General features: G+C 44.7%; 1 protein-coding gene across 2 annotated transcripts in view; it reads left to right on the top strand.

Annotated features, from left to right (window-relative positions):
* The first annotated feature begins 542 nt into the window (after positions 1-542).
* kremen1 (kringle containing transmembrane protein 1) overlaps positions 543-15,819 on the top strand; it is a 60,043-nt gene continuing 44,766 nt past the window's right edge. For both annotated transcript variants that reach the window (XM_061260711.1, XM_061260710.1), the window contains exon 1: positions 543-752. In XM_061260711.1, the coding sequence (XP_061116695.1) occupies positions 677-752 (76 nt within the window). In that variant the 5' untranslated portion in view covers positions 543-676. The remainder of the gene's footprint in view (positions 753-15,819) is intronic.

Here is a 15,819-nt window from a genome sequence, read left to right as displayed (position 1 = left end):
TCTAGTCCAGTAATATGTTGCCTGCCATAATAATAGACAGCAAGCAGACACAGTGCAATTGGTCATGCGAACAATTATACTGTATGCATTATTAATGACTGGAAACATATACAGAGCGAGAAGGCGAACGATGAAGAGAGTACAGAGAAATGATGGTGCTATAGCTGAAGCTCTATTCGGTAATAAACTTTGGAAAGGATACAGAACTAAGCCGAGATGCTAGACATAAAGATGTTGATTGGTATCCCCAAGCAAATGCTATTAAAAGCTGTTTTCTCTGAGTGGAAATAATGCAGCAATACAAGTGTTGTTATAGTGGCTCAATTGGGCCGGTCTAATGCGCCAAAAGCGCGCAAAACAGGTCTGTCCTGCCACTGTCTTCACTGTAAACCCACTCGCGCTCCAAGCTCAGTATTGCAGGTTGAAGCGTTTGCTCCGATTTCCTGTCACATGATTCGAAATTGGATCCTTCGCTTTCTACTATCTCGTGTGTCTGTGTGGTGCGGATCTGCCTTGAAGTTCAGACGCCCTTTAGAGCTGGTTTTATCTGGGACCGCCGCATTTCGACTTGACGTCTCAGTTCGGTTTGCAGCGTCCAAAACAAGTCACCTGCAAGTCATCTCTCCGACTGCCCAAAAGAGCACCGCATTACAACCATTCACCCCGAAGTTGTGCGATGGATTCTTTGACAATTGCTACGCTGCTTGTAGCTGGGGTTCTCTCTGCAACAAGCGCAGCACAACTGGAGACGGGTAAGTTGCTAACATACTTTTGACGGCGGTTTTGTTTGCGCATTTCGGCGTAGCATTGAAAAGGCAGATAAAGAATATTGCACCCATGCGCCCTGGAAAACTGCGCCGAGTTGAAGGCAACTTTATTGCGATGCGCATTGCATTTTTGCATTTGAGATACGTTTGCGCTTTGGGTTACAATACACCAACATTGCATATGTATGCTGTTTAGCCATCACAGCGAGAAGATATCCAGGTGATCTTTACATGTGATTGATGTTTTGCATATTCTATCCACGAATTTATTTCATATGTACGCAAAAAACTGCACAAATCCGTTGTTTAAATATTTGTAATTAACACGTACATATGTCAATAACTGACCAATTACGGTTGAATTTAAGATGTGGATTGCCTGTCAGCCCACATGACTACGTTGTCCAGTGTGATCGCGTATTGGTTATTACATGGTAATTTATATACTTTATGTTAAAACAAATTATGTAATAAGTATGTTAAATAGATAGCTTACACGGCCCCAACTTGCTTATGAACTGAAAGTTCGCGACATATTGCTACTGAGACAGAGACAAAACATAGTTTACAGTCTTGGATATTTCTTTTTTGTAAAACCACACGGGACTATTTACACTGAAATACATAACCTGACACATCACAGTAAATCGTCCTTATCCGAGCAAAAAGATGAACTTCAGACCTTCACTGTTCACTCAATCCCACGCTTACAGACATCCGACATGTCATCTTCAATTTATCTTTTGTCCAGAATGAAGGAACACCAATAACACTGCGGGGAGTTCCGACTCCAAATTACACATATGGAGCCGTATTCCGTTTCAAAATGAGGTCGTTTTTTCAGAGAAGAAAGAAATTGTTCATTTAAATATTTAATAACGACCACATAAACCAAACTTCTCTTGCTGTAATTTGTGTTGTGTTTCATGTTTAAAAAGCAAATCCCCATGCTTTGCTTTTTAATTTTTTGTTTCTTAATTATAGCCTTTGATTCAAATTAGAGGTTTGGCCATCTGGGCAGTGCGTAAGTATTGCCATCTGTACGTATGTATTAACAATGTATTTAAAGCTACGGTAATCCGTTTTTTTAACGTTGGAGAGGAAAACCCGCCTGCGAGAGCCTACATAAACTACAAAATATTCATAAGACAACGTGAACTTTACACATGGGAAGTGTATATATATTTTTTCTTTAGCGCAAGTTGTTACTGCAGATCAATCATGCTAAACGAGTGACATTTTTCATGTTTAGTTCTGCACTATTTTTGATGTCGTTCAAAAGCTCTCTCTCTCTCGGCCTCGCTCTCCTCGGAAAACACTTGACAGTCAAGAAGTCAAGAGGTTGCAGCATGTCAACTATAGAGAATTAGAAATTAGCAATCGTGGCGCAATGCTACATTCACTGTTTGCAATTATACATCAGGCAAAAATATGTTCTTTATAAAACAAATGACTCTTCAATCAGGAGGAGAGCTTTATCTCTCTTATTAATTCACTGCTGTTCTGTCAGTGAATGTCCTGTGTCATTCGTCATTCCATGCACTGATTGTGAGAATTTTTTTTCAGATCAGAAATCTAATAATTATACAGTATAGCCTTTGCTTTCAGGTCAATGCAGGCTTGCTTCTTTGAACTTAAAAATAATGTTGTCATGATGCTATATGGGTAAAAGAGATGAATTGAAGTTTGATCATGGTATTTTGTTGAAGGTGTCAGTGATGTAATGTTCCAGGTAGGAAGACAGACCTTTGTATTAGGTGACCTTGGTGTAGAGACAAAGGAATAACAGAACCAATAGCTCATCCTCTTTCAGTGGTGAGGAAAAGGTGTTGGTCACCTGTGAATCCAGTCTTTCTGACCTCTAATTCTCATACCTCTAAGACCTCTTAATTACACTGATAAGTAGAGAACATGTGGGGGATGAGATCCTGGTTATTAAGGGAATGCCTAGGTGAGTGTATCTGTACGTGTGTGTGTGTGTGTGTGTGTACTCATGGCAGATAACCTTACTCTCTCTCCTGACCAGAACAGGCCGATAATGAACTAAAGCTACTGTAATGGTTCCAATCTATCTTTGGTCCCTCCGATGTCTGGGTTAGATGGATTGTAGGCTTGGGATTAATGGAGGCCATCGGCTCCTCTGGACCTGGTGGGCGAGCTCATTCCAGCCCGCGGCGGCCATGCGAGTCTCCATCAGGCCTAGCCGCAAGGCCCGGCTGTCAGTGGGCCGCCTTGCATCCTTCCTGTCAGATTTGTGTACGCCACGCGCACGGCTGATTCTGTGGAGGCTTTGAGGGCTTGGCTGGAGTTCTGGATGACCCACTTCTCTCCTGCCCTTCCGGCCACTGCACCCGCCGTGCGCAGCGTGAAAAGAGAGAGAGGGGGGAAAAAACCGAAGAAGCCTCTCCAAGTTAAAGCTGTCACTACTTGGTTTAATTGAGCTGGGCGCAGGCTTTAAGTGTTGGGCCAAATATTTGCACTAGCGAATGAGCTAGACGGCGATCTGATTAGGATTTCAGTGTGGGTCGCGATTGTTGTCGAGAAGAGGGCTTCCCATTCAAGGCAGTCGGAAACGGCGGTGATGTTCGTCAGTGCCCCCCCCCCCCGTCCGCCCTCCAACACCACCACCCCCCCATTTCCCAAATTCCTCATGAGTTAGTGTCCCCCACTCACCAGCTCTTTTGCATGTTACCGTTCAAAGCCCGGGAGGAATGTTACGTGTTGCATCTCGGAGGAACGAACATGGCTGCATGGTTTTCCTGTTTATGTCAACTCTCTACTTGTTTGCCCAGTTGTGTCGCGGTGCACAGTTTGTAAACACTTTGAGAGATGTGTGTGTCTGTGTTTAGGGCCCACCATGAGAGAGGATCAGAGGAACACATATTTCGCTAAATAAGGATAAATCTGCACACCCAGGCTTCAGCTGTTTCTCAGTACTACACAAAGCATCAGGCTGGGGTCTAGCATGTAATTGACTTATACTTTTCTACGCTTTACTAAGCTTGCTTGGTGTATTGGAACCTATGAGATACTTTCAAAAAAGTGCAAACCCCTCCTTCTGGTCCTCATAGTTGACACAATTCCACCAGGCAAGATCAACTGAACACAGAAAAGTATTCAAATCTAAAACAATGACATAATTGACCCAGGTATGCAAAGCGTGCGGTAGATGCAAGCTTCAGAGATTAGCCCAGCGGTGACATCGCATGTTTGTGCGGAGTTGAGACCAACTGCCCGCACCGTGGTCGATTCTCGCTTTGAGCGAAGTTTAGACAAAGAATATATACAGGGCAGGATGATGGGGCGTGGAGCGAAACAAAACAAAAACAAGATGCAATTCTGCCTCTCTTCTGCTTATCGTCGCTGCGCGGCGGCGAAGACATTTGAATAAATACATAACCGCGGATTTTGTTTGGATTTTGCGAGGACAAAGGGCGTGCGATGACATCCTGAGTCTCTGCGTGTCTTTAGGATCTTTTCATAAAGAGGCCGATCTTTCAGGAAGGGCTTAGGGAGCAGGATGTCGGGATTAGAGAGCGCATTCACGGCAGGTACGCCGGTGTAGCGCTAGGCCCCAGAAGAGCCCTGTTCCTCGTTAACCCCAGGAAGAGGCCGGTTTGTGTGGACACCCCGTGTTTACACTGAGGCCTCTGCCGTCCTGAGTACTCAGCAGCTCGGTACCTAGGAGTTCTAGGGTTCTATCTGCGTTCTGAGTCGTTTTGAGATATGGAGCTTCAAAGCTTTCATATCCCAACACAGCAATACTCAACTGCAGGGCAGTTCTTATAGATCAAAATGACACCCTAAAATTACTCTGAATGTACAATATCAAGATCCTATGAAATTGCCCTATGAACAACGTAAACAATTTATGACACTCATCTTTTTCAAAAATGTCAGTTAGAACCATATAATTCTAAGGTCTAGAGTCTTATTGCAGCATGTTGTCAAATTTGAGTTGTACAAAAGACATTTAAATTGAGTAATCTTACCCTGGGCTGTAGTAGTGAATTGATCCATGTTTTGATTCAGTGTGTGGATCCAAGCACGGCAGTTATATTCCCCTGTGTTGTGAAATTAATTTGAGTTGGAGGAACCCATTATTGCATTTGCATTTTAGACATTTAGTTGATGTTCTTGTCCAGAGTAACTAGCATTCCGTGCTGGATTTGGATATGATCTCAGCTTCTTTTTGTGTGTGTGTGTGTGTGTGTGTGCGTGTGCGTGTGCGTGTGCGTGTGCGTGTGCGTGTGCGTGTGTGAGCGTATGTCAGTGTGTGCACGTGTATGAACAATGTTTTAGGTCCTTTGTTATATGTGAGATTATCTATGTATATTTGCACACAAGAGTATGTATATATGTTTGCGTTTGATGTTCTCACAGTTGTGCAAGTACACTTCTGAATGTTTGTTTACACGCATGCAATTCACAAGGGTGCGCGCGTACTGTAGTGTGTAATGTGTGTGTGTGTTCACATGCGCATGCGCACACATCTTTCTTTGTACATGCATGTGAATTTTTGTAACATGTGTGCGTGGCGTGTGTGGTTGCGTGTTTGCATGCGTGTGCACGTGCCTCCCCTCTTATCTCCAGATGTAATTTAATTATCTGCGTCATAACATTCGGCTACCCCCCCCCCCCCCCCCCCCACCCCACCTTCAATTCCTTTATAATCCACATAGCAAGGGAAAAGTCATTTTCCACAATGTGGGACCTTTAACTCTTTAGATGGCGGTTGAAGTTTGAAATGCCTCTTGCAGTGCCCTGGAAGGTTTTAGTGCAAAAGCACTGTTGCTAACCAAAAGCATGAGCTCGTATGAAAGCAGAATTTTGTTCTGCGTGTGGAAAGGACACAACAATGCTCTGGGCTAACATTTCTTCCAAGGAGCACATGTGCTCCTGAGTTGAATTAGTAGATGTGCTCCAATTAGTAGACGTGCTCCTAAATTGTTTTAACAGTTGGCGCACGTCGATTTTCAGGAGTAAGTGCCTATAAAATGCTGTCACTATGGATCCCTGGGATATTAAGGTGGAATTACTGTAGGTATATTATGCTGTATATATTTTTAAAGTAGAGCTGGAGGCAATGAACTGTTTAATGAGCTGGGGCTGTAGCATAGTGGCTCTGGTACGTGACTGGGACCCGGAAGGTTGGTGGTTCAAGCCCCGGTGTAGCCATGATAAGATCCGCACAGCTGTTAGGCAAGGCCCTTAACCCCACATTGCTCTAGGGGGAATTGTCCTCTGCTTAGTCTAATCAACTGTAAGTCGCTCTGGATAAAAGAATCAGCTAAATAACATTATTATAGCTGTTATTCCTTCAGTCCACTGTGTGAAGGGGGCATGGTTAGCAGCAGGCTAATTGGAAGGTTCCAGAAGAACCTCTCCTCCTCTTTTGGGGCACATTGTCCTGGGTTCCGCCCTGTCGCCCTTATTTCGTCCCTCTCCCCCCCCCCATCCCGGCCCTGGCTGCCTAAATCTGGGCTGCTCTTCACTTTGACTTACTGGCCAGAGTCAGTGATGTCATCGTCTGAGTGGGAAACGCTCAGTGTCCCAGAGTTTGTGGCTAGGGTGGGGCCTGTGGATTGTGGTTCCAGGGGGATTATGGGAAAGCATGTTTTGGCAAGGGGATTTTGGCGGGGGAAGGTTTGTGGGGGCGCACGTGGGTGGGGGTGGGGGGGGGGTCTGGGGTTCCCCGAAATGGGCGGGGAGTGTTGGTGGCCCACAGAGTGAGGTCAGTTGTGTGTGTGTGTGTGTGTGTGTGTGTGTGCGCGTATGTGTGTTGGGTGTGCATGTGTATCTATGCTTGTACGTGTGTCTGTGTGTGTCTCTGTCTGTGTGTATGTGTGTCTGTTGAGTGTACATGTGTATATATTCATTTGCATGTGCACATGCGTGTATGCATGTGTGTTGTGCACGTGTGAATGTGTTGAGTATAAATTTGTATATCTGCATATGCATGTGTGTGTGTTGTGTGTGTGTGTTGAGTGTGCATGTGTGTTTATGTGTATGTTTGTGTGTTGGTTTGTGTGTATGTCCATGTTTGTGTGTGTGTGTGTGTATGTATGTCTATGTTTGTGTGTGTGTATTTGTGTGTGTGTCGCTGTCTGCGTGTGGTCCTCAGCTGTATTGCTTTAATTGAGTTTGCTCTCCATATGGGGGGAGTGTGATGAGATATGGCTTTTCTTCCCGCTTGACCGTCTTTCATCCACACATCCATTAAACGTGATGGAACCCAAGGTCAGAGTGTACTCAACAGCAACAGCCGCCATCACTGCTGTTCTGGGGGAGCCACATCTGTGTCTACATGCCCTGTTGTCTGAAGCTAAGTCTATTACACGGTATTGATTCTCAAACCAGGAGTGGTGAGGCCTGCTCTTTGTCATTCTTCTCTACTGATTGATTCAGTTAAGCCTTTAATTTGTTAAATAGCCGGCCCTGATTGATAACCGGAGAACCCCACTTTAACTGTGTGTGCCATTGGCTCAAAGGGAGATCGGAGACGGTACAAAGGTTAGCCTGGAGTGGTGTTTTAGCAGCTGGCAGACGGAGGTTCAGAGCTGGGATCTGCTGCAGAGGCTCTCTACCAGCTCTTGTGCGGTGGTGCCGGAGATTATTCTGGCCCGGGGGTCCAACGCCTCGGTTCTGCTGCAGAGAGTTGAACGCAGGCCAGCCCCTGGGCTGGGGTGCCAAGCGTAATCAGTTTCTGTGTGTGGTGGCCCATATGGAGCAGGGCAGACATTTTTAATGCGATGGTGGATGATGTTCACATCCCCCCCAAAAAAACAAACATCTCGTATGGCATCCTGACACCACCCCGGCGGTGGTACGTTTTACCGTTTTACCGCCAGAGGGACGAGGACAGACTGTGTCCCTCTTTTTCCCTCGTCCTGTTTGGATCTCTGCTTAACCACTCCTCGTCCAAACCACTCTGCGCTCTAACCAGTGTGCCAACTGGGACCAGCGGACGGGGAATCGGCCAAGGGAGTGAGCTCCTTTCCTCTGGTTCCCGTCATACCGGCAGTAGCGCCAGGGTTCCCAGTGTGGCCATCCGGCCCTGAAGAACATCCACATTCACTTGGCGGGAAACCGGGACAGTTTTGAGAGGAGAGTAAAACCCAAAAAACGTGGTGTGTGTCGTGTGGTTTTCCACGTCAGTTTGTTCTGGCTTGGCCACTGGAGGCTGGAGAGCAGTGACTTCCTCCTGACCTCTGGTTGGCTGAGGGGATTCACGGCAGCCCTAAGGTCGCCGTGGCAACGCCCCCGCCTGGGTGGGGCAGCCATTACCGCGGGCCGCAAACCGAGCGCACTTCGCCCTACGGACGCGATCATAGTCATTACCGCCACGGGTTTTTCCAACCCGACACATTCTTCGATGTCTCAAAGGGTCGCGCTGGTTTGAGCCAGCGCACTCCGTCACATACGCAAATCACCGCCTGCCCAGCCAACTGAACCGCAAAATGGCCGTCTCCCGCCTGGAACGTTCCGTCTTCTTGGAGAGGGACACCCGTCAGCCAAGGTAATTGGGCATGACAAGCGCAATGGTCATGTAAAATGTGCTAAACAAGGTAGTGTCAGGTTCGCTGTGTCAGTCCAGTGTGATCCGGTGAAGCAGATCCCAGAAACCTGAAATTAAGCTGTCAACTGTAGAGTAAGACATATCTTCATGTAAGGCACATACTAGAGGAAAAAGAAGAAATGCTATCTTCTAAAGCACTTCCTTCACAACGACAGTTGGTGAAGTGCATTCCTCTTGTGCATATAATGCCAGTCACGCTGATGAGAAACCTAGTGTTTGTTGCCAGAAAATGTCACTGGCCCATCACACTTGAAAACCCACCAAATACAATACAGTGACAATGCAAAGACAAGTTTCACTTGTCTTTCAATGAAGCATCATTTATTGGCGAGCCCAACTTCTCCGCTACCTTCAAACTGTCAAAGCGGATTACACTAGTGCCCGGCGGTGCCTGTTCTGATCGACGCCGCTTGGCACACTCGGAATCGGATCCATGTTTATTTGCCGGAATTGAAGCTGTTAGGCAGAAAAGCTCTGCCCCCTGGCCTGACCGTATGTTCTTGGACCCTGCTGAATGATGGCCTACATACAGAGGAGTCAGCATTCTTCTGACCCCATCATGAGACCGAGATTCTTTCGGTGCCCTCAGCAAAAATGTGGTGACATTTTCTGCACGCTGAAGTATTTCAGCGATTTCCAAACCGCCACGGACACCCTGGTCACCCAACGCCAAGGATGGGCATGGAAAAATCCAAAAATCCCAGGGCACGGACCTCTGGGAACCCGGGCTGCCAGATATGGGGCACGGCATCTGTCTCGCCCTGCCTCTCTCTCCACCGCCCACCTCTCTCCCTTTTGCTGTGACATTTCAGATGAGCCGGGAGATTCGCGGCGGTGGATTTCGAGTGGCGCGACCCTCCCGTCCTCTCGTTGTTATGGCCTGGGGGGAGACTCGAGTGGCGTCGCACAATAATGGAAAAAACACGAAACAAAGGGCCCCACGCAGTCTTTGATTCATATCGATGCACAATTATTTTCACAATAATTGGATTTCAAAGTAGTTTTTTTTTCTTTCTCATAGTCTAGCATCACTTGAGAATGTATGAGAAGCCCTGAGGAATGAATAGTGTACATATGAAAATTGCTTTGGCACAAAATGATAATTTATTTTTTTGCCCGAACAGTGAAAGGTTATGCTTCATACATATAAAGCACTGAATGCTGTCTAGGATGGAGAGCAGGCATTGATATTCAGATGCTATGTTTGCGTTCAAACTTTGCTTCATTTATCTATGCCTGGTTGGGCTTTTTTACGGGCAGGCTTATTTTTCAGATTGCCTTTGTGCAAAAATGAAGTATTAAATATGCTCTACAGTACCATGTTTTTCAAATCTGGTAGAAGTATCTAAAGTCCGAGAATAAAACCTGACCAATTTTAAATCATTTCAGCAAACGTGTACTTACGCGGTTTTGCATGTAACTCTTAGTTTTTAAGAGCCATAACCAATAACATAATGTCAGGCTATCAAATTGCTACTGTGTGGGACATGACCTGTGAACTCTCCGTGCTCGGTTGGGTTGAGCTCTGTCCAGTGGCCTGGTCCGGGCGGTTTTCCGCGGGCACTAAAGGGAAACTGAGCGAGCTCTCTAAATAAAGGTCAGCTGGTGTGGACCAGCTCGTCAGGCCTGAAGGCAGTCCAGGACCGCTCTGCAAACTGTCGCCTTTTCCTTTACTGCGAAACTGCTCAACCCCCCATTGCCCGGGAAATGGGGATGAACCGAGGGACAGGGTGGGTGCGGTTCTGTTTTAGAGTCTGTCCCGAGTCTTCTTACTCCGACTGCGCCTGGGTCTGTCGGAACAGCCACAGAATCAGAGAGAAGAAGGAGATTCTACATACATCTTTTTATGCTAAAGAGCTGGATCTCACAGTTAGGATTCGCACAGATCTGGGCCTTGTTTCATAAAGCAGGATTACTGAGTTAGCTACTTCCAGCCCATGTTCCAGATTTGGGAGGCTTTGGGGTTCGCAATCTATCTATCTGACATCCAGCATCATTGGCAAGTGACAGCATTGGCAGTCTAGCGTGTAATTTATATGCAGAATGACACCACGGCTTTGATATAAACACTTGATAAACACTTGAGGAGCTTTGCAGATATAACTAAGCCCATTAGTGGATGACATGTTGTCCTTGATCTTGTTTGTACAGGTGGCACCGCACCTGGTGACTACGCTGACGGCTATTTTACATGTCATTTGGTAGTTGGTAAATAGTGTGACTGTGTGTGTGTTTGTGTGTGTGTGTGTGTGTGTGTGTGTGTGTGCGTGCGAGAGAGAGAGAGAGGAAGAGGGTCTGCTTTGTCTTTCCATTTTAACCTATTTGATAATCAGACATCTGCTCAATGGCCACTGGAAAGGAGAGACACTAATGCAAAACCACCAAGAGTGCTATTCACTTTCTCATGACAATAAAGTGACCCCAGAATTACATCAGCACCAGTGAACTGACTTAAGCCAACAGTAATTTTGTTGAATGAAATTATTTAAAAGCATTTACAATAACCCAATTCAATAGAGATGAGCTCAGAAATGTGTAATGTTAAACTGGGAAAGGATTGTTTAGAACAGTAAACTGTACATTGGGGTGGCATTTCTTCAGTCCATTTGAGGTTGTGGCGTCGGAGGGCGGTAGCAGACAAGAGGATCCCCCATGATGCACCAGTCTTACCGATTCTGAGAGAAACAAGAACTCATGGAGGAAAAACATGAAAAGCCATTTCCTTTACCATGGCCGGCCCTCTTCTAAACTGCTTCAGGTATTTTGAACCCTCTTCAGAGGAAGTTCACATCTTTTGTTGAATCATTTATGTGTGTGTGTGGGAGACATTGGGAGACTATAACTATCCTAGAAAACAGAAAACCCCCTCAAAAAAATCCCAATTAAATTATATCAGTGAATTATTTCATATTCAGACATAACATTCTGACCGAAGCAATTTTTTGAAGCTACATTTGAGTTATGGCTGGAGGCAAGCGAGTTTCCAAGTTTTTTGCCTGGTTAGAATAAAAAAAAAAAGCAGTTAGGCTAATTAAGGCAAGAAAAACATGACTTTAATCAGGGCTACTGTGAACTTATAGTCTACCGTAGACCATACTGAAATATTCTTCATCGTATTTCATGGGCCTTGAGCACTTCTGAGCAATGAGCCAAATCACATTTGGCTTTATAACTCATCCAAACATGTGATTTAGACCGGAGCTCATTATGGACTTTGGATATTACCCATCAGCTGTGTGCTGTCACAGATTAGAGTGCCTTTAAATAAATTGCTCAATAATAATGTAGCAAGAGCTATTCTCTGTCCCATTGTCACTATCCTTACAGAATGCTATGCTCTTACTTTCTTTTTCTTACTTTACTTTCTTACTTTACTGACTTGACTGACTTAAGTTTACTTGCTTTCTTACTTTCTAACTGACTGACTGACTTTACTTTAGTTTACTTACTTACATTACTGACTGACTGACTTTAGTTTAGATTACTTTACTTTCTTACTTACTTCACTGACTGACTGACTTTAGTTTACTTACTTACTCTTGTGATATTTTGTGTGTTGCCTCAGTAGTAAGATGGCTCAGTGTTGCGTAGTCGAACCTGCTGGGGGATCTGAGTTTGTTGTTCGTCCCGCAATCACCGATAACGTACAGAGACAACGGCCTACAGAGGCCTCTAACATGCTTTCTGTAACAGGAGCCACTGCTCAATTCAATGGGTCTTTGTAAAGGGTCTGGTTCTCGTGGGCAGTGGAGGAACAGAAGAGAGAGATAGAGACGCCTCCTCTTCCCGTGTCCCTGCGGTCTCTCAGTTCCCCCGTTAAACAGCTGAGTTGGGGCTTACGTGCCACTGGTGAGTGTAGGAGGGAACCTGCATTGATAAGGTTCCCCTAGAGGTACAGTACATTATAGGGATTTAGCAGATGCTCTTATTATCCTGGGCAATATACACAACTTTAGCATTTTTTACATGCAGTAGTATCCATTTTTAAAGCTGGATATATATTGAAGCGGTTTCAGGTTAAGCACGTTTCTCTGCAGTGTCCTACTTGGGAAACAGACCGGTAATATTTAGGTTACAACCCCAGTCCCCTACTCATTATACTATAATGCTGCCATTTTGTTCAGTTCTGCTCTCTGCTCCCTCTTGAGTCTCAGCCCATATCTATCTGCTCTATCTGCTGCCTTTCATCATCTGATTTAAATGGGCAGAACCATCCTGTATGTATCTGTTTGTTTGTTGTTTTGTGCGTTTGTCGTCAATTTTATTTGCGCTTTAAAGGCCAGGTCAGTGGAAGATAACAACAGCAGAATGGCCCTCAGCACCAGCAGTGACAGAAAACAAACTTTCCCAGACAATATCAGATTGAATGTATATCCACTCTGATAAAAACAGAGGAATGTAGAGGGTCTGGCAGATATTTCTGTCTGTAGTTTAGGGAGATAGGCGAAATAAACAAGCGGGGTTAATAGCCTGAACACATTCTATTTGCGTCTGAAGTCCTGGAAGGAGGGAGGGGGCCTGGTGTAAGCCTCCGCAGCAGTCGTGCGTGTTGGGAAAAACAAATGAAAATGATGAAGGCTTCTGATGGTTACTCAGGCGTGACAGGTGCTGGCAGTCTTTCCAAAGTCTCCTGCCGGTCGGGTTGCCACAGAGAAATGAGAATCAGCTCAGAGAGAATGACTGGCCACCCTGCTGAAAAAAACAGCTCAAGCTAGGGTTTGACCAGTTCAACCAGCTTCATACTTAACATGGTTTGACTAGCTCAAGCTGTGTTTTGAAACAGCTGGTAGCTGGTAATTTCAAGCTGGATTTTACACCACCTGCATTTAGTGAAACTCCCGCGTATCGTTGTAATCTCACCGGCAGAGCGGTTATACGCTGCGAAAGAACGACATAAAGTTCTGCACTGGCTGGAAAGCGAACCGTTTCAAAACGCTCCCATGGCGACGTCCGTCATGGGGTTTCTGGGAAATTTTCCAATCATCTGGATCCATGGTGCTGAAAACCTTTTTTTTACTGCAATTTCTTTTATGTTCAAAACATCTAAGCTCCCAAATGAAAGTAAGCAATTAAAAACCATAGTGAGAATCATCCATGCTTTTCATTTTTGCCTTTTGTGCGCTCCAGGTTCTGTGGCCTTCATCCAAATGAGGCTAGATCAGCTTTGGCACACTGACAATTCCATCCATCCTGCTTTTTATCAGTCACTGTAATCTACCTTCACAAGACCCTCATTATATATGTATAAATCTTCATATATTTCTAATAATATAAATTGAGTGGTTTATGAATCTTTAAGCTAACAAAGAGTGATATCACACATTTAGTTTTGCCATTGTTTTTCTGGAGTTGGCAGTTTTTAGAAGAGCTATAACAGCTGAATGAAGATATCTTTCTCTATCAACAGATTTGTATTTTTTTTTTTTTATCCTGAAATCCAATATCCATTTTCTTTCTGCTTTGGTGGTTTTCCATCACAGAATTTGTTCCACGTGCTCGGTTCTGCAGGGCATGACCAACATCTATCCCTCTTCATTCCAGCTAAATATACGGCTAAACAATAACCATACAGTGGGACAGTGATGAAAGCCACTCAAACATGCCAGCTTTCCTTCAGAGTCCTTCACTTTGTGCTGTTCAAACAGTCGCAAATACAGTACCCAGTAAGCATCAAAGGCTACAATGCAGTGGTCATGTTTACGGGCAAATAGTTCTGTTTCAGTTAAAGAGATGCAACGTAATTACTTGGGTTATGACACATTGTGATACCTGTTACATGTATTATATATTTTTTAAATGTGTGAGTACATTGCAGGTGGAATAATGTCTACTTATTGAGCCATTTCTCATTGACCTCTCTCCTTGAAGTTGTGATTATTATTCCACACAGAGGAGGGTAAAATACAAAAATGTATCTTTATTATCTTTCACATCTAAGGTAATTTCCCCAGCTGTGTTACCTTGCACTTGCATGGGAGTCTACGCTTCACATACTGCTTCCATGTACTCATGCACCTTGTGTCAATATGAGGCAGTGGAAGGACATTTCTAGTAACTTCTTTCAATGCGTAATACCTAGAGCAATTTTAAAACATGAATTTGGAGTTTACTACAATTCCATAAATGTGCGTGCCGTTACATTCACTTAGATGTTGAACTTGACTACTGTAGCAAGATATCTGCGTCTCAATCTAACCTATTCTCTTTGCAGAGTCGGTCAGGACCCAATGTGTCAGTGTCACACAAGCCGGGAATTTGAGTGCTCAGACATTGTCAGCCATGCTACTAGTGCTGCCACAGCAGCGTGCCGTGAAAGAAACCATTCTTTCTGTAAAACAGGAAATTCTCTGTTTAAACTGAGAGTTTAATTTCTCTCTTTCTTTCTTTTTAAGTTGCATAACCAGAGTTATTAACTTGACAAAGAGTTGATCACTCATTGGATGGAAAATGATGCGGACTGCACAGCCACTGTGTCACGTTTCAGTCCGGATATCTAACCGTAGCTGTATCACTGTCGGTTAGTTTTCTCTTAGCACTGAAGCTGTTTGTGTCATATGAAGACCGTATATGTTCCATAGTAATGCAATTTAAGGTTCTTTTAAAGATAGTGTTTAACAAAAACTGTGTTACAAGGAAACACTCTCTCTTCTCTCTCCCTCTCTCTCTCAGTGCTATAATCACTCAGTCCCTCTGTCTCACTTTCTCTCTCTCTGTCCCTCTGTCTCTGTCCCATTCTTTCTCTGTCCAACTCTTTCTCTCCTTCTCTCTCCCTCTCTCTTTCTCTCCCTCTCTCAGTGCTATAATCACTCTGTCCCCAGAAGCAGAAGAGCCTGACTGTGGTACACACACAGCCCCAGAGTGCACCACACACCCGCCTGAAACCACTCACAATTAACATTCTCCACATGCCGATAAACCTTGGCCAAAAACAGGGGCGATGGAAAACAGGTGTGAGCGAGCGCTATGCAGAAACGCACTGCACGACCTGCCCTGTCTGTGATCTCGCCGCAACGTTTAAACGAAGCACTAACATTGATCCAGCATCGCCCTGCTTCCACTGGAACACAACGAGCGCACGCTTTCTTACTGAGGGGATCGAGGGCCCGGCAGTTGGATGCACAATGAGACAAGGTGGAATTTGACTGGCTGCTGCTGCTGGTGTTATTGCAGGGGGAATCCTTTGAAGCTGTGCATATTACCCATCATGCTCAGAAGCTTATGCATAATTTACATTTTGGCTGTGTGCTTATTTGTCAGGCAAATTGTGTTTTTGAATCTACATTGAATGCAACTTGGGTTTAACATTTGAACATTAATGCAATGAATATATGTATGTTCACTACATTAACTCAGGGAAGACATAAATACATTATTTGCTTTACACGACACACACTATCCATTCAGTAATTAGTGGACTAAGGGTGTAGCAGTGGTGTAATACCTGTAGGCTACAAACATACAACCTTCTGGTCC

This window comes from Conger conger, chromosome 11 (assembly GCF_963514075.1).
Source record: "Conger conger chromosome 11, fConCon1.1, whole genome shotgun sequence".
In the NCBI taxonomy this organism is placed as follows: Eukaryota; Metazoa; Chordata; class Actinopteri; order Anguilliformes; family Congridae; genus Conger; species Conger conger.
This window is presented reverse-complemented; position numbering and strand designations above follow the sequence as displayed.